The 27,247-nt window shown below is 47.1% G+C and overlaps 1 protein-coding gene across 1 annotated transcript in view; it reads left to right on the top strand.

The window, feature by feature from the left end:
• The window catches only part of PKHD1 (PKHD1 ciliary IPT domain containing fibrocystin/polyductin), a 985,750-nt gene that overhangs the window by 876,560 nt on the left and 81,943 nt on the right, over positions 1-27,247 (top strand). The window contains exon 61 of the mRNA XM_063919219.1: positions 9,069-10,083. Coding sequence (XP_063775289.1) covers positions 9,069-10,083 — 1,015 coding nt within the window. The remainder of the gene's footprint in view (positions 1-9,068; positions 10,084-27,247) is intronic.

The raw sequence follows: 27,247 nt of genomic DNA, 5'->3' as shown, positions 1-27,247 counted from the left end.
TATATATATGTCTGTGTATATATATATTCTTTGTAAAGTGCTGCAGAATATGTGTGTGCAATATAAATAACTTAATAATAAATAAGAATTTACTTACCGATAATTCTATTTCTCGTAGTCCGTAGTGGATGCTGGGGACTCCGTCAGGACCATGGGGTTTAGCGGCTCCGCAGGAGACAGGGCACAATAATAAAAGCTTTAGGATCAGGTGGTGTGCACTGGCTCCTCCCCCTATGACCCTCCTCCAAGCCTCAGTTAGGATACTGTGCCCGGACGAGCGTGCATAATAAGGAAGGATATTGAATCCCGGGTAAGACTCATACCAGCCACACCAATCACACCGTACAACCTGTGATCTGAACCCAGTTAACAGTATGATAACAACGAAGGAGCCTCTGAAAAGATGGCTCACAACAAGAATAACCCGATTTTTGTAACAATAACTATGTACAAGTATTGCAGACAATCCGCACTTGGGATGGGCGCCCAGCATCCACTACGGACTACGAGAAATAGAATTATCGGTAAGTAAATTCTTATTTTCTCTAACGTCCTAAGTGGATGCTGGGGACTCCGTCAGGACCATGGGGATTATACCAAAGCTCCCAAACGGGCGGGAGAGTGCGGATGACTCTGCAGCACCGAATGAGAGAACTCCAGGTCCTCCTCAGTCAGGGTGTGCCCCTGACCAAGTAGCAGCTCGGCAAAGTTGTAAAGCCGAGACCCCTCGGGCAGCCGCCCAAGATGAGCCCACTTCCTTGTGGAATGGGCTTTTACTGATTTTGGCTGTGGCAAGCCTGCCACAGAATGTGCAAGCTGAATTGTACTACAAATCCAGCGAGCAATCGTCTGCTTAGAAGCAGGAACACCCATCTTGTTGGGTGCATACAGGCTAAACAGCGAGTCAGATTTTCTGACTCCAGTCGTCCTGGAAACATATATTTTCAGGGCCCTGACAACGTCAAGTAACTTGGAGTCCTCCAAGTCCCTAGTAACCGCAGGTACCACAATAGGTTGGTTCATGTGAAAAACAGAAAAACACCTTAAGGAGAAATTGAGGACGAGTCCTCAATTCTGCCCTGTCAGAATAAAAAATTAAGTAAGGGCTTTTATATGATAAAGCCGCCCATTCTGACACACGCCTGGCTGAAGCCAGGGCTAATAGAATCTTCACCTTCCATGTGAAATATTTTAATTCCACAGTGGTGAGTGGATCCAACCAATGTGACTTTAGGAAACTCAAAACAACATTGAGATCCCAAGGTGCCACTGGGGGCACAAAAGGAGGCTGTATATGCAGTACCCCTTTTACAAACGTCTGAACTTCAGGCACTGAAGCCAGTTCTTTCTGGAAGAAATTCGACAGGGTCGAAATTTGAACCTTAATGGACCCTAATTTTAGGCCCATAGACAGTCCTGTTTTCAGGAAATGTAGGAAACGACCCAGTTGGAATTCCTCTGTAGGGACCTTCTTGGCCTCACACCACGCAACATATTTTCGCCCAATGCGGTGAAAATGTTTTGCGATTACATCCTTCCTGGCTTCGACCAGGGTAGGGATGACTTCATCTGGAATGCCCTTTCAGGATCCGGCGTTCAACTGCCATGCCGTCAAACGCAGCCGCGGTAAGTCTTGGAACAGACAAGGCCCCTGCTGGAGCAGGTCCTCTCTTAAAGGTAGAGGCCACGGTTCTTCCGTGAGCATCTCTTGAAGTTCCGGGTACCAAGTCCTTCTTGACCCATCCGGAACCACGAGTATCGTTCTTACTCATCTCCTTCTTATGATTCTCAGTACTTTTGGTATGAGATGCATAGGAGGGAACACATACCCTGACTGGTACACCCACAGTGTTACCAGAGCGTCCACCGCTATTGCCTGAGGGTCCCTTGACCTGGCGCAATATCTGTCTAGTTTTTTGTTCAGGCGGGACGCCATCATGTCCACCTTTGGTTTTTTCCAACGGTTTACAATCATGTGGAAGACTTCCCGCTGAAGTCCCCACTCTCCCGGGTGGAGGTTATGCCTGCTGAGGAAGTCTGCTTCCCAGTTTTCCACTCCCGGAATTAACACTGCTGAGAGTGTTATCACATGATTTTTCGCCCAGCGAAGAATCCTTGCAGTTTCTGCCATTTCCCTCCTGCTTCATGTGCCGCCCTGTCTGTTTACGTGGGCGACTGCCGTGATGTTGTCCCACTGGATCAATACCGGCTGACCTTGAAGCAGAGGTCTTGCTAAGCTTAGAGCCTTGTAAATTGCCCTTAGCTCCAGTATATTTATGTGGAGAGAAGTCTCCAGACTTGATCACACTCCCTGGAAATCTTTTCCTTGTGTGACTGCTCCCCAGCCACTCAGGCTGGCATCCGTGGTCACCAGGACCCAGTCCTGAATGTCGAATCTGCGGCCCTTTCATAGATGAGCACTCTGCAGCCACCACAGAAGAAAACACCCTTGTCCTTGGAGACAGGGTTATCCGCTGATGCATCTGAAGATGCGATCCGGACCATTTTCCCAGCAGATTCCACTGAAAGGTTCTTGCGTGAAATCTACCGAATGGGATCGCTTTGTAAGAAACCACCATTTTTCACAGGACCCTTGTGCAATGATGCACTGATACTTTTCCTGGTTTTAGGAGGTTCCTGACTAGCTCGGATAACTCCCTGGCCTTCTTCTCCGGGAGAAAACATCCTTTTCTGGACTGTGTCCAGAATCATTCCTAGGAACATTAGACGTGTCGTCGGAAAAGCTGCGATTTTGGAATATTTAGAAACCACTCGTGCTGTCGTAGAACTACTTGAGATAGTGCTACTCCGACCGCCAACTGTTCTCTGGACCTTGCCCTTATCAGGAAAGCGTCCATATTTCTTTTAGGAAGAATCATCATTTCGGCCATTACCATGGTAAAGACCCGGGGTGCCGTGGACAATCCAAACGGCAGCGTCTGAACTGATAGTGACAGTTCTGTACCACGAACCTGAGATACCCTTGGTGAGAAGGGCAAAATTTGGACATGTAGGTAAGCGTCCCTGATATCCAGTGACACCATATCGTCCTGGTTCGCTATCACTGCTCTGAGTGACTCCATCTTGATTTGAACCCTTGTATGTAATTGTTCAAATCTTTTAAATCTCACCGAGCCGTTTGGCTTCAGTACCACAATATAGTGTGGAATAATACCCCTTCCCTTGTTGTAGGAGGGGTACTTTGATTATCACCTGCTGGGAATACAGCCTGTGAATTTTTTCCCAATACTGCCTCCCTGTCGGAGGGAGACGTTGGTAAAGCAGACTTCAGGAACTTGTGAGGGGAAGACGTCTCGAATTTCCAATGTACACCTGGGATACTACGTGTAGGATCCAGGAGTCCACTTGCGAGTGAGCCCACTGCGTGCTGAAACTCTTGAGATGACCCCCCACCGCACCTGAGTCCGCTTGTATGGCCCCAGCGTCATGCTGCGGACTTGGCAGAAGCTGTGGAGGACTTCTGTTCCTGGGAATGGGCTGCCTGCTGCAGTCTTCTTCCCTTTCCTCTAACCCTGGGCAGATATGACTGGCCTTTTGCCCGCCTGCCTTTATGGGTACGAAAGGACTGAGACTGAAAAGACTGTGTCCTTTTCTGCTGAGATGTGACTTGGGGTAACAAAAGTGGATTTTCCAGCTGTTGCCATGGCCACCTGGTCCGATGGACCGCCCCTTTATACGGCAATACTTCCATGTGCCGTCTGGAATCTGCATCACCTGACCACTGTCGTGTCTATAAACATCGTCTGGCAGATATGGACATCACATCTACTCTTGATGCCAGAATGCAAATATCCCTCTGCGCATCTCGCATATATAGAAATGCATCCTTAAAATGCTCTATAGTCAATAAAATATTGTTCCTGTCAAGGGTATCAATATTTTCAGTCAGGAAATCCGACCAAGCCCCCCCAGCGCTGCACATCCAGGCTGAGGCGATTGCTGGTCGTAGTATAACACCAGTATGTGTGTATATACTTTTTAGGATATTTTTCAGCTTCCTATCAGCTGGCTCCTTGAGGGCGGCCGTATCTGGAGACGGTAACGCCACTTGTTTTTATAAGCGTGTGAGCGCCTTATCCACCCTAAGGTGTGTTTCCCAACTCGCCCTCACTTCTGGCGGGAAAGGGTATACCTCCAATAATTTTCTATCTGAGGAAACCCACGTATCATCACACACTTTAATTTATCTGATTCAGGAAAAACTACAAGTAGATTATTCCCACCCTACATAATACCCTTATTTGTGGTACTTGTAGTATCAGAAATATGTAACACCTCCTTCATTGCCCTTAACATGTAACGTGTGGCCCTAAAGGAAAATACGTTTGTTTCTTCACCGTCGACACTGAAGTCAGTGTCCGTGTCTGTGTCTGTGTCGACCAACTGAGGTAAATGGGCGTTTTTACAAGCCCCTGACGGTGTCTGAGACGCCTGGACAGGTACTAATTTGTTTGCCGGCCGTCTCATGTCGTCAACCGACCTTGCATCGTGTTGACATTGGGGTGAGGGGAAAGTGTCCTGCACAACCTGTTTTGAATGGTAATGAAAAAGATGTAACAAACCAGCAATATGGAAGATATTTGTGGAGAATGCTCCGAAAGTAAATTATCCTGCTGGTGGTGCTCCCCGAGGTCAAAGATAAATCAATCACAAGAGAAGGTTGTTCCTTGAAAGAGATCAGGGAACCTAGAAGTAAACCTCTTTGTGGGGGCACTCTTATTTGATTACTATAATTTAAAATATAACTTTTATTTAATCAATTTAAATGAATATAGTATTCAACCTTTCCCAAACATAATTTTTTCAAATATAATTTTTTAAATATGCATAAAAAGTAATTAGGTTCAGAATGCAGTAAATATGCTCAAAAAACTGAGAGTTTCTTTATCCTAATTAATCAGGCCCCAAAATGCGGGTCGCCCATGGGTGAAAATATAGTCTCTTACAATTTTGAAAAATAAGGTCAAGAAAAATAATAATCTTATTCTGACCCAACGGCACGTCAGGATTTCCTAGCGGGACACCCGGCCTGCGGCTCATAAAAAGGTATCAAGATCATATGATGTCTAAGTGTTGGTGGTTACTCATAAAACCACCAAAAGCCGCTAATTCTAACAATATCTCACACAGTCACATAGTGTTTATGTATGTCACTCCTGTTGGAAAAAAAGATATACTGTAAAAATTAATGATTTCGCAGCAAGGAGATGTTCCCAAGTACCTGTAAAAAAGTATCAAGATCATATGATGTCTAAGTGTTGGTGGTTACACATAAAACCACCAAAAGCCGCTAATTCTAGCAATATCTCATACAGTCACATAGTGTTTATTTATATCACTCCTGTTGGAGAAAAAGATATGCTGTAAACACTAATGATTTCGCAGCAAGGAGATGTTCCCAAGTACCTGTAAATGAGAGAAACATGTATCTGTTTTTTGCAATTAATTGCTGTTTCTGATGAAAATAGGGACCGTCAAAACAGTCTTTGTGAATCAGAATCTCAGACTTTGTATTGCTAGTTACATTGGAAATATCAGACAATAACCAAAAAACAGAAAACAGGTAGGTAACTGAATGATGTCGATCTCCCTGTAAGAATGGTCATAGATTATAATTATGCCATGCACATTAGGAGTTTAAACACTCCACAAGTTTATGACAGTCCACTTTAGTAAGATATAGTAATATTTTTGTTGCAGCAAGAAGGAGTAACAATGAGATTGAAGTCTCTCTGTGACTGATGCAGATATAAATTGACAGAATTGGATTTTCGAACAATTATAGCTCAAAGACATGTAATGTGGAGAATACTGATCATTTTCTTTAGCGTTGTGAAATATCTAAATCATCTCCTGCTGTAGATAGTACAGAGGCCCGTCCCATATGTCTAACCGACTTCTGCTGCCTTCCCATATGTGTGCAAGCACACAGTGAATGAGAGGTGAGAGAGCCTAGTGGGGATGAGATGTCCCCATGTGCAGCGGCTGCGGCTGGTGTCTCCGTCAGTGCCGAAGTCCGCTGTTAGGGTGAAACGTACGTTCCTGTTCTTACGCGTCACATGACGCAACTTCCGGAATCCCGAGATACGTCACTGGGTCCGGACTTCGGCACTGACGGAGACACCAGCCGCAGCCGCTGCACATGGGGACATCTCATCCCCACTAGGTATTTCAGTGCACTCTCATCACCTGCACGGCGGCTCCTGTGAACTCTGCGCTGACCACGGTTAACAGGGTTGCAGGGCGCCGCAGCGGGTGACAGATGATACACTTCTTTCTTTCTTCAGCCCGTTACCGCCGGACCGGCTCTCTCACCTCTCATTCACTGTGTGCTTGCACACATATGGGAAGGCAGCAGAAGTCGGTTAGACATATGGGACGGGCCTCTGTACTATCTACAGCAGGAGATGATTTAGATATTTCACAACGCTAAAGAAAATGATCAGTATTCTCCACATTACATGTCTTTGAGCTATAATTGTTCGAAAATCCAATTCTGTCAATTTATATCTGCATCAGTCACAGAGAGACTTCAATCTCATTGTTACTCCTTCTTGCTGCAACAAAAATATTACTATATCTTACTAAAGTGGACTGTCATAAACTTGTGGAGTGTTTAAACTCCTAATGTGCATGGCATAATTATAATCTATGACCATTCTTACAGGGAGATCGACATCATTCAGTTACCTACCTGTTTTCTGTTTTTTGGTTATTGTCTGATATTTCCAATGTAACTAGCAATACAAAGTCTGAGATTCTGATTCACAAAGACTGTTTTGACGGTCCCTATTTTCATCAGAAACAGCAATTAATTGCAAAAAACAGATACATGTTTCTCTCATTTACAGGTACTTGGGAACATCTCCTTGCTGCGAAATCATTAGTGTTTACAGCATATCTTTTTCTCCAACAGGAGTGATATAAATAAACACTATGTGACTGTATGAGATATTGCTAGAATTAGCGGCTTTTGGTGGTTTTATGTGTAACCACCAACACTTAGACATCATATGATCTTGATACTTTTTTACAGGTACTTGGGAACATCTCCTTGCTGCGAAATCATTAATTTTTACAGTATATCTTTTTTTCCAACAGGAGTGACATACATAAACACTATGTGACTGTGTGAGATATTGTTAGAATTAGCGGCTTTTGGTGGTTTTATGAGTAACCACCAACACTTAGACATCATATGATCTTGATACCTTTTTATGAGCCGCAGGCCGGGTGTCCCGCTAGGAAATCCTGACGTGCCGTTGGGTCAGAATAAGATTATTATTTTTCTTGACCTTATTTTTCAAAATTGTAAGAGACTATATTTTCACCCATGGGCGACCCGCATTTTGGGGCCTGATTAATTAGGATAAAGAAACTCTCAGTTTTTTGAGCATATTTACTGCATTCTGAACCTAATTACTTTTTATGCATATTTAAAAAATTATATTTGAAAAAAATTATGTTTGGGAAAGGTTGAATACTATATTCATTTAAATTGATTAAATAAAAGTTATATTTTAAATTATAATAATCAAATAAGAGTGCCCCCACAAAGAGGTTTACTTCTAGGTTCCCTGATCTCTTTCAAGGAACAACCTTCTCTTGTGATCGTGTTGACATTATCACGTAATTCCTAAATAAGCCATCCATTCCGGTGTCGACTCCCTAGAGAGTGACATCACCAATACAGGCAATTTGCTCCGCCTCCTCACCAACATCGTCCTCCTACATGTCGACACACACGTACCGACACACAGCACACACACAGGGAATGCTCTGATAGAGGACAGGACCCCACTAGCCCTTTGGGGAGACAGAGGGAGAGTTTGCCAGCACACACCAAAAACGCTATAATTATACAGGGACAACCCCTTATACAAGTGTTTTCCCTTATAGCATTTTCACATATGTAATCATATCGCCAAATAAGTGCCCCCCCTCTCTGTTTTAACCCTGTTTCTGTAGTGCAGTGCAGGGGAGAGCCTGGGAGCCTTCCTCACAGCAGAGCTGAGCAGGAAAATGGCGCCGTGTGCTGAGGAGAATAGGCCCAGCCCCCTAAAACGGCGGGCTCTTCTCCCGGAGTTTGTGAGATCTGGCAGGGGTTAAATACATCCATATAGCCTCAAGGGCTATATGTGATGTATTTTAGCCATAAAAAAGGTATAATACATTGCTGCCCAGGGCGCCCCCCCCAGCGCCCTGCACCCTCAGTGACCGCTGGTATGAAGTGTGCTGACAACAATGGCGCACAGCTGCAGTGCTGTGCGCTACCTTATGAAGACTGAAAGTCTTCTGCCGCCTGTTTCTGGACCTCTGGACCTCTTCAACTTCGGCATCTGCAAGGGGGGTCGGCGGCACGGCTCCGGGACGAACCCCAGGGTGAGACCTGTGTTCCGACTCCCTCTGGAGCTAATGGTGTCCAGTAGCCTAAGAAGCAAATCCATCCTGCACGCAGGTGAGTTTACTTCTCTCCCCTAAGTCCCTCGTAGCAGTGAGCCTGTTGCCAGCAGGACTCACTGAAAATAAAAAACCTAACTTAAACTTTTATTCTAAGCAGCTCAGGAGAGCCACCTAGATTGCACCCTTCTCGGCCGGGCACAAGAATCTAACTGAGGCTTGGAGGAGGGTCATAGGGGGAGGAGCCAGTGCACACCACCTGATCCTAAAGCTTGTATTATTGTGCCCTGTCTCCTGCGGAGCCGCTAAACCCCATGGTCCTGACGGAGTCCCCAGCATCCACTTAGGACGTTAGAGAAAATAAATATACATGATCAATGCTCATCTAAATATCTCATCTGGAACACGCAGCCTCGTTTTTTTGCCTCAGTATGAGACATTATAGTGTCAAGGATGGAGTTTCTTATAGATCAATCTTTTGACACTTTCATTTGCACAGTACAGAGGGAAGGGAAGCTTGGTGCAGACTCATTGTTGGGGTGAGTTTGTGTGAAATATTATTGGAGGCTAAATATCTCTGTTATAAATGAACCACGAAAAGCATCTAAAATATAATAGAGTAACGTTTATCATACGTTTTTCCACAGGTATTTACAAGAAAGATGACGTCTGCACCTACAAGTCGGAAGCCCGGGCTCAAATATGCCAACAGATCGGTCACACCGTCCTCATCCTGGAAAACATTGCAGATGTCGCTGAGCCCATCAGCCCAGTCTTATCAATAACCGATGACTTTGTTCAAGCGTTTGTCAGTGGTCAGACTTCCCCCAACCACTGCTGTGACTCAAAGAACCATACAACCTTCTACTCAATCTTACCAGCCAATAAAATTAGCAAAGTGTGTTTCAGTGGTCCAACTCCAAAGGCCATGAGACTTCAGCTAAATGGTGGCCAAAACTCTACCAAGCTTGTCATAGCCCTGTTTTATGACACCCCAAACAGTTTCTACATTGTGTCAAGAGGGAGAAAATACTCTACAGTTGTATATGATGCGGAGCCCAATTTTCAAAATAAAAAGCAAGGTTCAAGCTTCTTCAGTTTCAGAGAGAACTTGTTGTATGTTGTTCTCCAAGGAGACGAGCCGGTAGAGATATGGACACATTTATCCATCCACTTATTCTTCTATGTGGCTCCAGAGACCAATGTGGATGTCCACAACCAGCTGCCCTTAGAACTGGCACATTTTTTGAGAATTGACCCAGCCCGTGTAAGAGTAATACAGACTTTGCAAGGGAGCACTAAGACTTTGCAGGCTATGATGGACAATCGTTCTAAGCTCCAACGTCACTGCCCTTTAATGATTGAGGACAGAATAAGAGTCAGGCGTCACTCTGCACCAGACCTGGAACACCCAGCTGGCCGTGCTGTGGAGAAACAAGATGCCCCGATGGAAGTGCTCATTGTAGAAATAAGTCACCCAACTGGGCTGGTGCAAACTGTGGCATCTGGTACCACAGTTACATCTTCTTCTGTGCATGTTAATCTGCAGAGCATTGCCAACAGAATTATCGGTGCCCTACAGGAAGGAGAACTTGAGACTGCCTTACCTCTGCAGATTGACTCCTTGATGGTGATTGAGCCAACGCATGGAAGCAGCAGCAGGTATTTATTCATATGAGGGTGTGGTTGGATCTGTTGTTCATTTAGCTAAGACCAATGAATATGTACTGTATACAATTCCAGCCCTTGTGACTACAGTCCAGCAAGCAGCATACAAGCTTTGTTATAACTCAACATCCCTGGTGTCCAACAACGTAGACATTCAGGGTCTCTGCTTTCCTTTGTCTGACTTCATCTATGAGATAGTTTCATACTTGCAGACCAATACAGCTGGACACAAGTCAGTTATACGGATGGAACTTGCGTAATTTTCGCACTGGGCATGCGCCAGATACAAATGCACTCCAGAAAATACAATCACTATACAAGGTATTGCTGAAATCACGCCCTTAAATACCTGGGCCACATCCAGCCCACCTGACTGCCGACTATATCGCACAGCGTGGCGTAAACAGCAATCTGTGTCGGCAGTACACGGGAGTTGGAATAAAGGCTGCAGCAGATTGTCTACCATCTATGGTGACTTCAGCTCAGAGTAAGCATGGTGCACTGGGAAAGTAGCTATACACTGCCAAACGCCATTTGTGACACGCTAAGATCTGACTGCTCGAGGCCTTTGCAATTTTACAGTATACTTGTCGACTTCTCGGCAGGGGTCTCGGGGAGGATCTACTCATGAAGCAGGAGGTCACAGAGTCATATTAACACCAAGGGGGCCAATGTATAACTGTCCCCAGCTACCCTACCATCCGCAGCCCGCGCTATCTTCCCAGTGATATTTGGGAAGATGGCGCATGCACAGAAGAGAGCAAAGTCTCTGGTATAGAGTCCTTGCTTCCACTGTGCCATCTTTCCAAAGGGGATCAGTATGATTTGCTGGCGCATGGGATCCCGGCAGTCGTAATATCGACACCGGGATCCCGATATTGTAGAAGCCAAAGGGGTGAGTAAGGGGTGTTCCCCCCTAACCCTCCCTCCCGCAGCCTAACCCTAACCTCCCCCCTTGTTGCATAACCCTAACCACCCCCCGTAGGTGCCTAAACCTTACCCCCTGTCCCCGCTGCCTGAACCTAACCTCCCCCCACAGTCTAACCAGAGCCGGCCCTAACCAATATGATGCCCTAGGCAAAATTTTGGCTGGTGCCCCCTAGCACCACCGCTGGTTCCGCCTCTGACCTTGCACCTCTTTCCCACCACCATCACCCCTCACCCATAACAGTCCTTATTTTGGTGTTTGTACCCCCTATATTTTAAATAGGAACAGTTCGCACATTTGGCACACAGCCCAAAAAGGGGTGTGTTTTTGCTGGCAAGGGGCATGGCCACACAATAGTAACCCCAATTCCAATTACGCCACACCGTACTGCAACTTTATTCACATTTGATCATGCGATAGTGTCCATAATTCATATTACATCCCACAGTAGTATTACTTTACCTTATAAACGTTACTCCTCACAGGAGAGCCCCTTATTCACATTACACCACACTGAATTGCTCCTTATTCACATTACACCACACCCTATTGCTCTTTATTCATATTAGATGACACCGTAGTGCCCTTTCTATACGCAACGCCACATAGTAGAGCACCTTATACACATAATGCCACACAGTAATGCATTTATACACATAATTCCAAACAGTAATGCCCCTTTATTTATTAATGCTCTTTTACACATAATGTCCTTTACATATATGCTGCACATTATTAATGCCCTTATACACAAAATGACACACACAGTGCCCCCTACACATTTGCTGCACATTATTAGTGCCCCTATACACATAATGACACACATACAGTAGTACCCGGTTACACATATGCCGCACATTATTAATACCCTTATACACATAATGACACACATAGTGCCCCTTACACATATGTTGCACATTATTAATGCATTTTTACATGACACACATAATGCTCCTTACACATATTCCGAACACTACTGCACAAGAACCAACCCACTCACATGCACACAGCACTCACACTGCCACTAACACTGTGACCTCTGCCTCCGCTTGGATACAGATGTGTCCTCATAAATCTTGCCTCTTGCACCTTTTTTTATGAAAATGCATCTTATTTGCATTGCTATGTGGCTAGGATGCACAAGCAGCTTCTGCTGATTAAAATGATATGCGGCATGCCAATATACTGTGTGAGACTGTGGCTGTATCTGCATATGAAATGCTATACACAGAATATAGGCATGCCGCATATCATTTTAATCAGCAGAAGCTGCTGATGCCCCTGGGCATATCAAATGCCCTAGGCAATTGCCTAGTTTGCCTATACCTACGGCCGGCTCTGAGTCTAACACTAACCCTCTGAGAGGGTTGCCCAACCTTAACCCCCTCCCTCCACGCAGCCTAACCCCCTGGGACGCAGCCCAACCCTCCCCCCCACAGCCTAAACCTAAATCCAGGTATTCTGACTGCATCCCTTCCAAAAATATCACTGGGAAGACGGCTCTGCCGGCACTTCATAGAGCGGTGGAACCCACTTGTTGGTACCGCCGCACTGGGAAGCGAGGCTCCTCTGGGTGCAGGATGTGGGGTGTGTGGCAGTGGATTTTAGGAGACTGGCCTGCTCTTTCCGGAGTCCGAGATTAGGAATTCTGCCTGACATTCTGGAAGAGTAGGCAAGTATTGGCCTAGCAGCTGTTATTGCTTCTGCAATACGTGCACGATTTAAACGCCAATGCCGACCATATTCACGTGGCCCATACCCGTACACTTGGGTTGATCCCTATAATCGCTATCGGTGTACACTTATACCAGCTCTATCTCTGCAAAGATACATCTGAGAACAATTCCGCCAACACACCCTCCCTGAACACGGCTCACATGAGAATGCCCGTTACAGCCCAGATACCTCCCTCCGTCACAGTTGGCGATGCATTCAGTGTGCATGCCACTTTGCCTCACCCATACATGCGTACTTGGCTGTGACGCATGCTTTGCAGATGGACCCGCGATCAGCCCTGCCTCATCCCCTGTACAGCCCTCTCGGAGGAAACCCTCACGTTCTCATTTTCCGCATTTGCGGTTTATTTTCCTAAAGATAATATGAAAAATTTTGGTAAATCCTGGCTGCGGCCTGTGGAGACGCTTTCAGCTCTGCGTTCACGTTACTCTCCGCATGACATTAAAAAAAACAACTATGGATAATGGCTGATAACACGCAGCGTCAAATCTGCTGCAATGATTCCGCTCCCCTGGCAGCAAACTCTGACATTGGCCCTCATTCCGAGTTGTTCGCTCGCAAGCTGCTTTTAGCAGCTTTGCACACGCTAAGCCGCCGCCTACTGGGAGTGAATCTTAGCTTATCAAAATTGCGAACGAAAGATTAGCAGAATTGCGAATAGACACTTCTTAGCAGTTTCTGAGTAGCTCCACACTTACTCGGCATCTGCGATCAGTTCAGTGCTTGTCGTTCCTGGTTTGACGTCACAAACACACCCAGCGTTCGCCCAGACACTCCTCCGTTTCTCCAGCCACTCCCACGTTTTTCCCAGAAACGGTAGCGTTTTTTCGCACACACCCATAAAACGGCCTGTTTCCGCCCAGAAACACCCACTTCCTGTCAATCACATTACGATCACCAGAGCGCAGAAAAAACCTCGTAATGCCGTGAGTAAAATACCTAACTGCAAAGCAAATTTACTTGGCGCAGTCGCACTGCGGACATTGCGCATGCGCATTAGCGACTAATCGCTCCGTTGCGAGAAAAAAATAACGAGCGAACAACTCGGAATGACCCCCAGAGAGCGGAGGTGTTAGTGCAGCACTCGTCTCTCCCAAACAGCATGGAGCTGTCTCCAGTATCGGACTGCGGTATGAAGGGCCCACCTGGGAATGCAGTGATAGGGGCCCATATTTAGGGGTGTGGCCAGCCTACAAAGGGGGTGTGGCCAGCCTCCACAGAGAATTTAAATACACAATAGTCTTGTGCAGTGTAATGCAACATATCTACCATGTATAATACAAGTGCACAGTCTGGATCCCTAGAGGAAAGAGTGGGCCCCCAGGCAGTGGGGCTCACCGGTGGTTTCCCCTGTACCCCTGTGGGCCAGTCCAACCCTGGCTGTCTCTCATCATCCTTCTCTCTCTCTCTCTCTCTCTCTCTCAGCATCTCTCCAGTGAGAGTGGCAATCTGTGACAGAAGGTCGACATGAGTTTTTCACGATTGTTAATTTAAAAAAAAACTTTTTCATACTTTACGGTCCACGTTGGGAACGGTAACCTTGCCCGAAGTATGACAAGCGAAGCAGTGCACTAATTGGGGTTTCCGGTCACTCTACGGAGAAAACGACACAAAAAAAAACCCTCATGTTGACCTTTTATCAAGTCGACCTAGAGACCCTGTCGACCTACTTACTGTCGGCCAATAGTTGTCGACCTAGGCACTGTCGACCTAAGGGTGTTCGATCCTATGATCCACACCCCTATTACTGCATGCTTCACAGACCTGTCCTCTGGCCATACTTACGCCCCCACATTTATCAAGCCTTGGAGAGAGATAAAGTGGATGGTGATAAAGTACCAACCAATCAGCTCCTGTCATTTTTCAAACACAGTCTGTAACATGGAAGTTGGGAGCTGATTGGTTGGTACTTTATCACCGTGCTAATTATCACTCTCCAAGGCTTGATAAATGGGGGGGCCCTAGCTTGTAAAGTGATTTGGTGAGGGCGGAGGGGGAGGGCCGAGTAATAGGCGTGGGGGGGGGGGGCATAGCGCCATGAACCACAATATCTAGGCTATATCCATGATATAATGCCATGATTGGAGGCATTACAGTGCAGATAGGGGACCATGATAACATGTCTCACGGTATATTAGCGCCATCGCTGTCCCACCCCGCCCACTTCCTCCATTGTACAGATAGCTTTTTTTTTTATGCGCTTTTATACGAAGTGACAACTTCTGAAACATAATGAAATCAAATTGATTATAGTTTATCAGATTCATTTTCCAGTGCTGTATAAAATCTACACAAGTATATAAATGCCAACGACACAACAGTAAATTCTGCCTACATACTGTATGGTGTACAAATGACATGAAAAGTCATCCATTAGATCCAACAGAAAAGCTTCAGCGGCACAGCTGCGATAACGCCAGTCATGAAGCGGGAAATACTGTACATTGGGCCTAATTCAAGGCTGATTGCAAAACAACATTTTCCTCTAACGGGTAAAACCAAGTGCACTGCAGGTGGGGCAGATGTAACGTGCAGAGAGAGTTATGGGCTCTACACACTGGGGGTCATTCCGAGTTGATCGCTCGCTAGCAGTTTTTAGCAGCCGTGCAAACGCTATGCCGCCTCCCACTGGGAGTGTATTTTAGTTTAGCAGAAGTGCGAATGAAAGGATCGCAGAGCGGCTACAAAGTATTTTTGTGCAGTTTTAGAGTAGCTCAATACCTACTCAGCGCTTGCGATCACTTCAGACTGTTCAGTTCCTGTTTTGACGTCACAAACACGCCCAGCGTTCGCCCAGCCACGCCTGCGTTTTTCCTGACATGCCTGCGTTTTTCCGAACACTCCCTGAAAACGGTCAGTTGACACCCAGAAACGCCCACTTCATGTCAATCACTCTGCGGCCACCAGTGCGACTGAAAAGCTTCGCTAGACCCTGTGTGAAACTACATCGTTTGTTGTAATAGTACGTCGCGCGTGCGCATTGTGCCGCATACGCAGAAGTGCCTTTTTTGCCTCATGGCTGCACAGCGAACGAATGCAGCTAGTGAACAACTCGGAATGACCACCACCATGCGATCCGCCGCGCTGCCCGACGGCGGATACGGCCGACGGGCGAGCCGGCGGCTGGGGGGCAGTGACAGGGGGAGTGAAGTTTCTTCACTCCCACCGTCACCCGGCTCCATAGCAGTGCAGGCAAATATGGATGAGATCATCCATATTAGCCTGCATGCACAAGCGACGGGGCACCAGCGATGAACGAGCGCGGAGCCGCACATCGCTCATCGCTGGTGCCTCCACACTGAAAGATATGAACGGTATCTTGTTCATTAATGAACGAGATCGTTCATATGTTTCAGTAATATCGCCCAGTGTGTAGCATACCTCCCAACATTCAGATCTTGTAAGGAGGGACAAACGGGGGCGTTACTTAGCGTGGGTGACACGATCGCGAGCCACGCCTCCAATTTTCATCAGTGAGCTGCTGGCCATGCCCCCGGTCCCCCTGCCTCACTGGAATAGACGCTGTGAGCGTGCGCACAGCGTCTATTCACCGCTGCTCTGCTCTGAACTGAGCAGAGCAGCAAGTAATCAGGAGCCTCCGAACTGCCCCCCCCCCCCACCACGGGACACTGCGGCCCGCAGGAGGGACAGCGGGACAGACCCCAAAAAATGGGACTGTTCCGCGAAAATCGGGACAGTTGGGAGGTATGGTGTAGGGCCTATTAGATTTGGGTGGGTTAATTGTTTCTGTGCAGGTTAAATAGCTGCTTTAGTTTTACACTGCAATTTAGATTTTAGTTTGAACACCCCCACCCAAATCTAACTCTCTCTGCACATGTTACATCTGCCCCACCTGCACTGCACATGGTTTTGCCCATTAGAGGCATGCTTACCGACATTCTGGCTGCTCTCTGCGGGAGAGAGCAGCCAGGTCGGCTCAGAGGGCGGGCAGGGGAGGCTGTGAAGTAGAGGAGGGGATGGGCCGGAGGCGGGATGGGGGCGGCGCAAGGGCAGGCGGGGGCGGAGCAAGTGTGGGGTCACTGTGACACCTCCTTTAAGCCACGCCCCGCTCTGTAATGCCGCAATCACGGCATTACACTGCAGGGGGCGTGGCTATGATGACGCGATTCAGCAAGAATCGCGTCATCAACTGCCCGGACCGCCCACTTTACACACTAAGTGGGCGGACGGGCAGGGGGAACCCCGCGAATCGGGAGACTTGCCTGCTCTTCCGGGGGGCCGGGAGGGTCACCCGATTTTCGGGAGCCTCCCGGCCATTCCGGGAGAGTAGGCAAGTATGCATTAGAGGAAAATGTTGTTTTGCAATCAACCTTGAATTAGGCCCATTATTTCTTAATGGTAAAAGTGCAAAACTATTTTCTCATAGGTCTAATTGAAGCTGGCATATCAACACCAGTTCAAGTAAATGAATACAGGCTGCATGTCCTGATACTGATGGAATAGTCACGTGTCTGCTTGTTACTGTGGTGACAGGAGGAGGCCGTTTGTGGGTGTCAACTGTGCGTTTACAGGGAGTGTCCAGAAAAACACAGGCGTGCCCAAGCTTTTTTAGGGAGGGTGTCTGATGTCAATTCCGGCCCCGATCAGCCTGTTCTCATCGCACTGGAGGAGTAAGTCCTGGGCTGCGCAGAGACTGCACAAAGTGAATTTTTGTAGCTCAGCTACACATGCGATCGCACACTAGCACGGCGTATATACACTCCCCCTGGAGGCGGCGACTATCTGATCACAGGACAGCAAAAAACACAGCCCAGCGATCAGATCTTGAGGTGGTCATTCCGAGTTGATCACTCGCTAGCAGTTTTTAGCAGCCGTGCAAACGCTATGCCGCCGCCCTCTGGGAGTGTATCTTAGCTTAGCAGAAGTGCGAACGAAAGGATCGCAGAGCGGCTACAAAGTTTTTTTGTGCAGTTTCAGAGTAGCTCAAAACCTACTCAGCGCTTGCGATCACTTCACACTGTTCAGTTCCTGTTTTGACGTCACAAACACGCCCTGCTTTCTCCCAGCCACGCCTGCGTTTTTCCTGGTACGCCTGCGTTTTTTCGAACACTCCCTGAAAACGGTCAGTTGACACCCAGAAACGCCCACTTCATGTCAATCACTCTGCGGACACCAGTGCGACTGAAATGCATGCGCAGAAGTGCCGTTTTTTTACCTCATCGCTGCACAGCGAACGAATGCAGCTAGCGATCAACTCGGAATGACCACCACAATCCTCAGTGAGTGCTGTGATTATCACAGGGCTCACTGCTGTGTTTTTTCACTTTTTTTTAGTAAATCTGGTCAGATTGCATTTCCTATTATATGTATTATAAGGGTGAAAACACCTTTTTCACATTATTTTAGTAAAAAAAAAAAAAAGGGTTCATAAATCTGCCCCACAGAAAAAAATATATAGAAAAAGCACCTTACTGTATGTCCTAATTCTTGAGGGTTAATAAAAGAGGGGAGATGTTTCAACCGTTACAGAGAGATAAAGTGGAGAAGTTGCCCATAGCAACCAATCAGCATAAAATGACCGTTACAAGGAGATTGGTTGCTTTATCTCTCTCCAAGGTTTAATGCTGTACATCTCCCACTGACTCCTCCTCCTATTTTCTCGGAATGGCTTGGGAGCTTCTGAAAATTGGGTGGTGCTCCCGGAAAAGCGTCCAAGCCTCCGGGAGCCAGCTGCTACCGCTAGTTAACCACCCACTTACCAAGGGAGGTGGGCGGTCCTAGCAGCCAATGAAGTGATTCATGCTCAATTGCGTCATCGTAGCCACGCCTCCTGCTGTAAAACACCTGTAATCCCAGCATTGTACAGCAGGGGGGGTGGTAACAATGGTGCAGTTGTAGCCACCATGCCCCGTACCACCTCTTTTGTGTTGCCATGCCTACTATGATGTGACACGCCATCCTGCACTCCCCCCACCCCCTGCTGTGCCGCCCCGGCTGCCATCTCCTCAGATTTTCCTGCTGAATCGGACCTCCAAATGAAGCAAAACGTCATCTTTTGTAGCCACAACATCATGTTTGTACATGAAACATGACATTTTGGCAGGAAAACGTTATCTTCCATGGACAAAGAGAAAGTTTTGCCGTGAAAAGATGACGCTTTGCCTCATTTTGAGATCCAAATTTGTCAGGGAAATCTCTATCCGCGACAATGCTACTCCTTATTGCTACTATATATAATAACTATATGAGCAGAATCATAGGACTATAGGGCAGAAGCTCCTATCCTAGATGTGTAATAAGATTATTATTATTATTATTATTATTATTACTTGTTTGCTATTGCAGTGTAGTGTGTTTCATACAGTTACAACACATCAGAGGCGTAACTAGGGTTTTTGGAGCCCAGGGCAAAATGTAAAATGGCGCCCCCCCCCCCCCCAAAGGGGGAAAAAACATAGCAAAAGAAGCATGTGCGTGCGCCGAAGACGCGCGCGGCGGAAAAATGGGCGTGGCCACACCCCAGAAGGGGCGTGGGCACACCCCAGAAGGGGTGTGGCCACCTGGAAATGGCCCACAGTGCCAGTTACATTGCCCCCCAGTGCCAGATACAATGCCCCGCAGTGCCGGATACATGCCCCACAGTGCCAGTTACATTGCCCCACAGTGCCGGATACATGCCCCACAGTGCCAATTGCATTGCCCCCCAGTGCCAGATACAATGCCCCACAGTGCCAGATACATTGCCCCCCAGTGCCAGATACAATGCCCCACAGTGCCAGATACATGCCCCACAGTGCCAGTTACATTGCCCCACAGTGCCGGATACATGCCCCATAGTGCCAATTGCATTGCCCCCCAGTGCCAGATACAATGCCCCACAGTGCCAGATACATGCCCCACAGTGCCAGATACATGCCCCACAGTGCCAGATACAATGCCCCACAATGCCAGTTACATTGCCCCACAGTGCCAGATACATGCCCCACAGTGCCAGTTACATTGTCCCACAGTGCCAGATACAATGCCCCACAGTGCCGGATACAATGCCCCGCAGTGCCAGTTACATTACCCCACAGTGCCGGATACAATGCCCCACAGTGCCAGTTACATTACCCCACAGTGCCGGATACATGCCCCACAGTGCCAATTGCATTGCCCCCCAGTGCCAGATACAATGCCCAACAGTGCCAGATACAATGCCCCACTGTGCCAGTTACATACCTCACTGTGCCAGATACATGCCCCACACTGTGCCTGATACATGCCCCACTGTGCCAGTTACATGCCCCACTGTGCTCTCCCCCCCCCCCCCCCCCCCCGGTCACTTACCGAGTCACCGGCGTGTTCTATGTGAGGGGAGGAGAGCGCCTCTCCTTCCCCTCACCGCTCCAGGACAGGTCTCCGGCGGCTGTGTGGCGCCGGTTCGCTAGCCAATCAGAGCGCGCGGACCGGCAGCCAATCAGGAGCCGGTCCGCAGGCTCTGATTGGCTAACGCCGCCGTCGGCCGGACACAGCAGCGCTGCTATGGCTTTCAGCGGTGGTGAGGGGAGTGAGAGACGGTGCGCTCTCCTCCCCTCACATTTCGGCTTTCGGCGTGACGGGGGCTAGTGGGGCATGATGCCCTGGCCGTCAGCGGCGCCCCCTCTCCTGGGCCTGCCAAGAAACCCAGGGCACGTGCCCCACTCGCCCTACCCTAGATACGCCTCTGCAACACATTGACACACTGGGGGCGATTCAGACCTGATCACTAGGCAGATAAAATTGTAGTCGCCGCCTAAGGAGAGTGTATATTCGCCGTGCAAGTGTGCGATCGCATGTGCACGCAGAGCAGCTAAAAAATCCCTCAGTCAGCGGACCTCACCAGTGGCTGATCGGGGCCGGAGCCGACGTCACCCTCCCTGAAAATGCTTGGGCACGCCTGCGTTTCCTCTGACACTACCAGAAAACGGTCAGTTACCACCCACAAACGGCTTCCTCCTGTCAATCAGCATGCCAATGGCTGTGGGATTAGAATTTTCGCACCAGCCTGTGGCTGACTGTTGTTGTTTGCCGACACGCATCTGCATTGCGGTGCATACGCATGCGCTTTATATAGCTGATCGCCCGCTGTGCGAAAACGCACAGCGGGCGAACAGGTCTGAATCGGGCCCACAATCCACTGTTGCACTGATACAATGGGGTCAATTTACTAAGCCTTGGACGGAGATAAAGTGGACGGAGATACCGTCCTAGCCAATCAGTTCCTAACTGTCATTTTCCAAACCCAGCCTGTAACAAGGCAGTTAGGAGCTGATTGGCTGGTACTTTATCTCCATTCAAGGCTTAGTAAATAGACCCCATGTCACAATCACACACTGGTGTTACACTGATACAATGTCACAATCACACAATGGTGTCACACTGATACAATGCCACAATCACACACTGGTGTTACACTTATACAATATCACAATCACACACACTGGTGATACACTGATACAATGTTACAATCACACACTGATATTACAGTGATACAATGTCACAATCACACTTGTGTTACACTTATGCAAAGTCACAATCACACACACTGGTGATACACTGATACAATGTCACAATCACACTTGTGTTACACTTATACAAAGTCACAATCACACACTAGTGTTACACTGATACAATGTCACAATCACACAATGGTGTCACACTGATCCAATGCCACGATCACACACTGGTGTTACACTTATACAATATCACAATCACACACACTGGTGATACACTGATACAATGTTACAATCACACACTGATATTACAGTGATACAATGTCACAATCACACTTGTGTTACACTTATACAAAGTCACAATCACACACTAGTGTTACACTGATAGTATGTCACAATCACACACTGCTGTTACACATATGCCGCTTTCAGATCACAAATGCCGGATCCCACCCGGTAAGAGAAACGTGTCCTTACCAGGTGGGATCCGGCATTAGCTCAGTTTTGGTGACTTTCTGACCCGGCAATATACTGGGTCGGTTGCCATAGCAGCGGGGGGCAGCAGCAGCAGGGGAAGGGGGTGGAGGCGGCGCTGGGAGATAACCTCATCTCCTGCGCCGCCTCTCCTTATGCTGTGAATGGGAGCCGTGTCGCATCGACGCGGCTCCCATTCACACTGCACCTGACCCGGTATTCAACCCGGGTATAACCCTTCCTTTATACCGGGTTGAATTACCGGGTCAGGGTTTCACATCACACACTGACCCGTTTCGACACGGCAATATGCCGTGTCGATACCGGGTAATTTGTGCGATGTGAAAGAGGTATGACACACACCGATGTTACACTGATACAATGTCACAATCACACACACTGCTGATACATGATACAATGTCCCAATCACACACACACACACACACACACACACACACACACACACACACACACACACACACACACACACACACACACTCTGGTGTTGCACTGATACAATGTCACAATCACATACTGGTAATACACTGACATAGTGTCACAATTACACACTGGTAATACACTGATACAGTGTCACAATTACACACTGGTGCTACACTGATACGGTGTCACAATGTCACACTGCTGATACATGATACAATGTCACAATCACGCACTGCTAATACATGATACAATGTCACAATCACACACTGGTGCTACACTGATACAATGTCACAATCACACACACACACACACACACACACACACACACACACACACACAGGTGTTACACTGATACAATGTCACAATCACACACTGCTAATACATGATACAATGTTGCAACCACACACTGCTGATACACGATACAATGTCACAATCACACACTGCTGATACATGATACAATGTCACAATCACACACTGCTGATACATGATACAATGTCACAATGATACACTGCTGATACATGATACAATGTTACAACCACACACTGCTGATACACGATACAATGTCACAATAACACACTGCTGATACATGATACAATGTCACAATCACACACTGCTGATACATGATACAATGTCACAATGATACATGATACAATGTCACAATGACACACTGCTGATACATGATACAATGTCACAATGACACACTGCTGATATGTGATACAATGTTACAACCACTTACTGCTGATACACGATACAATGTCACAATAACACACTGCTGATACATGATACAATGTCACAATCACACACTGCTGATACATGATACAATGTCACAATGATACACTGCTGATACATGATACAATGTCACAATGACACACTGCTGATACATGATACAATGACACACTGCTGATACATGATACAATGTCACAATGACACACTGCTGATACGTGATACAGTATCACAATCACACACTGCTGATACATGATACAGTATCACAATCACACACTGCTGATACATGATACAATGTCACAATGATACACTGCTGATACATGATACAATGTTACAATCACACACTGCTGATACACGATACAATGTCACAATAACACACTGCTGATACATGATACAATGTCACAATCACACACTGCTGATACACGATACAATGACACACTGCTGATACATGATACAGTATCACAATCACACACTGCTGATACATGATACAATGTCACAATGATACACTGCTGATACATGATACAATGTTACAATCACACACTGCTGATACACGATACAATGTCACAATAACACACTGCTGATACATGATACAATGTCACAATCACACACTGCTGATACATGATACAATGGGGGTCATTCCGAGTTGTTCGCTCTGTAAAAATCTTCGCATCGCAGCAATTTTCCGCTTAATGCGCATGCGCAATGTCCGCACTGCGACTGCGCCAAGTAAATTTGCTATGCACTTAGGAATTTTACTCACGGCTTTTTCATCGTTCTGTTGATCGTAATGTGATTGACAGGAAATGGGTGTTACTGGGCGGAAACAGGCCGTTTTATGGGCGTGTGGGGAAAAACGCTACCATTTCCGGAAAAAACGCAGGAGTGGCCGGAGAAACGGGGGAGTGTCTGGGCGAACGCTGGGTGTGTTTGTGACGTCAAACCAGGAACGACAAGCAGTGAAATGATCGCAGATGCCGAGTAAGTCTGGAGCTACTCAGAAACTGCTACGAGGTGTGTAATCGCAATATTGCGAATACATCGTTCGCAATTTTAAGACCCCCAATGTCACAATGACACACTGCTGATACATGATACAATGTCACAATGACACACTGCTGATACATGATACAATGTCACAATGACACACTGCTGATACATGATACAATGTCACAATGACACACTGCTGATACATGATACAATGTCACAATGACACACTGCTGATACATGATACAATGTCACAATCACACACTGCTTATACATGGTACAATGTCACAATGACACACTGCTGATACATGATACAGTATCACAATCACACACTGGTGTTACACAATGGCAGCGTCCTGTTTGCAGTAGGCACATGGAGTGTCGCTGTGGTTCCCATGGCAGCGGTTTGGCTGTGGGTCATGCAGCCTCTTGGCTACAGTGACATTAGTGTCTGTAAATTGGATTTGCGCGGTGCAATGATGAATCCGACCTGCCGCCAATAAGGAGTTTATCCTGTTGCTTTAATATCAGGGAGGCACATAATGATGTTTGGCCATCACTTCGGTTTAGCGACGACCCCAGTGGGGCCAATGACAGAACCTTAACAGCTGTCTAACAAGATGTCAGATCACTGGTGTAGCCACGGCAACGGGGCCCAGGAATTTAATCTGGCCAATCTCCCTGGCAGGACCCAATAAAGCTTACATTATCTAAGTGTCTTATCATTGCTCGGTAACTCACATCAATTAATACTAATTCCCAGCACACTATGATGTATCGTGATCACTCACATTGTAGGGGGGAAGGGGGGAGCGCGTGCCATAATTCACCCAAAATGAGGCTGCCTATTCTACAGAGGTATTAATTGGGTGACCATATTAAATGGGAAAAAAGTCAGGGGCGCTGAGAGGAGGCCAAATGAGCGGCTCTCTTGGCTGCAATTGACCTATCAGGAGGAGACGGTGGCCTTTACTGTAACTTTTATCTATGGCAGTTTTCCCTATCGCGTGTCAAGTTGATGTATTATAAAAAATTCATTTGGTGACCTTTCACCCCTGCTGCGGATTAAACAATTTCACCGGGATGGCATCATTAACAGGGCCCCGCGTTTAATGATGATTTCTCTAAAAGGCCACGGAGATTCCATTCTAAGCTAACAGATTTATTACACTATTATAACATATCGTAAAAAGCAGCATCACCTACTGTAGAATCTTCAGGAAGGAACGATGCGGGATCGGAGTGGCATACGGACATTTATATACCGTGTCTTTTTAAAGGAGACAGTGCTGCATTAATCAGTTGTTGTTGTTATTAGATGAACAGTAAGATAAAAGGAATAAACAGAAAACGGCAGATGCGCCCCTTTCTGCTGCGTTTTTGTACCATGGTGCCCTTCGGAAAGTACACTGCGGTCTGCGTAGTGCGCCGGCGCATGCCAGATGGCCGAAGGCTGTAGCAGGGCTGCGATCGCCTCTGCCTGATTGACAGGCAGAGGCGATTGCTGGGTGGGAGGGGACAGAACGGTGGCGTTTGGCCGCCATTTCGTGGGAGTGGTCCGGCCAACGCTGGCGTGGCCGGACCTAATGGGGGGTGCGCCGCAGCGGCTGTGTGATTTCACACGCAGCAGCTGCAGGCCGGGGAGCAACGAGTAGCTCCCGGCCAGCACGCTAAAGCTGCGCTGGCCGGGAGCTACTCTTGTTGTGCAAAGACATCGCCGCTGTGCGATTGCCTTTGCACTTCTGCGTGGGGCCGGCACTGACATGCGGGGCGGACTAGCTCTGTGCTGGGCGTCCCCCCTCATGTCAGTGTGAATGATCGTAGCTTTTAGCACTACGATCAACTCGGAATGACCCCCATTATCCTCCTAGTATTGTATGGAGTTTTCCAAATGTACAAATCTTATTTTCAGGCCTAATGGAAGATAAAGTGGAGAGAGATAAAGTAACAGCCAATAAGGAAGATATTTACTAAGCCTTGGAGAGAGATAAAGTGGACAGAGATAATTGATAGCTAGATGTCATTTTTCAAACCCAGCCTGTGACATGACAGGTAGGAGCTGATTGGCTGGTACTTTATCTCGACACTTTATCACTCTCCAAGACTTAGTAAATGGGCCCCATAGTTTCTAACTGTCATATGTTTAAACAAAGCCTGTAAATGACAGTCAGTAGCTGATTGGTCGGTACTCTATCTCTCTCCAAGGCTCTCCTATCTGTCTCCAAGGCTTGATACATCTACCCCTTGTTGAGAACAGCTGATAAGACAGAAATGCCTATCACCGTGTCAAACCTTCAATCATCCTGATTATGCATCCGGTAGCATTTTCCCTGATGGAATTCCTTTTAACTTTCTCGACTATTTATTGCTTTTTAAAAGGCCAGCCGCAATTGATGGATACAATTGCATATAGCGCTCGTAATGCGTCTCCGAGAAAAAAGTTGCTATAGTCAATCATCACAACTCCATTCCATTTATTGGTTCCAGAAACGCCATTATACCGGCTCCTTGCTGGACTCATTTACAATTTGTTTTAATTCATTACATCATAAATGACTTTAAATCTCTCCCATCGTTCTGCAGAGTTCTGCATGAAGCGTGATGGGGAACTTTCTGCCTGAATCTAATCTCATATCCGTTTATGCAAAAAATAATTTGTGACCTGTATTTTTCTGCAGTAACCCCGGTGCCTACATAAATAGTCTGTTTTACTAATATCTGTAACCCATATCTATATGTAGATGGTCAGAATACTGATAAAATACTAATACGTATAGGGCCTGATTCAGACCTGAACGCTCCTTTGCGTTTTTGCAGAGGTCTGCGATCAGATAGCTGCCCGCCATGGAGAGTGAAAACCCGCCCCGTGCAAGTGTGCAATTGCATAATTGCAGCGTGCAAAAATTCCTCCAGTCAGTGGACAGCTGCAAATCCGTTCGCAACCCACTCACCATCGAATGATTTTCCATACCGTGCAGTGTGTGCGCAGCCCAGGACTTACTCCTACAGTGCGATGAGAACAGGCTGATCGGGTTCGGAGCTGACGTCACACAGCCGCCCTGAAAATGCTTGGGAACGCCTGCGTTTTTCCCGCCACTCCCAGAAAACGGCCAGTTACCACCCACAAACGTCCTCTTCCTGTCAATCAACTTGCAAACGCCCGTGTGATCAAAATGTTTGCAGCATCCTGTCGCTGTTTGGCATTGCACCTGCGCATTGCAGTGCTTGCATAGTCATTCGATAATTGCCCGCTGTGCGATTTAGTACAACCGCCATCAGCTCTGAATCGGGCCCATAGAGATTGGTGAAATCGCAATAAAATTTTATGCAAATCAACTTTTGCAGCGGATGTTGCAGATCAGAAAACCAAACTTCTTGTTTTATTGTTTGGATTGACATTCAGCAGGATGCAATTCTACACTGTAGGGTCGGTTCA

This window comes from Pseudophryne corroboree, chromosome 4 (assembly GCF_028390025.1).
Source record: "Pseudophryne corroboree isolate aPseCor3 chromosome 4, aPseCor3.hap2, whole genome shotgun sequence".
Classification (NCBI taxonomy): domain Eukaryota; kingdom Metazoa; phylum Chordata; class Amphibia; order Anura; family Myobatrachidae; genus Pseudophryne; species Pseudophryne corroboree.
The sequence above is the reverse complement of the archived record's forward strand: the minus strand, read 5'-3'. Positions and strand labels throughout refer to the sequence as shown.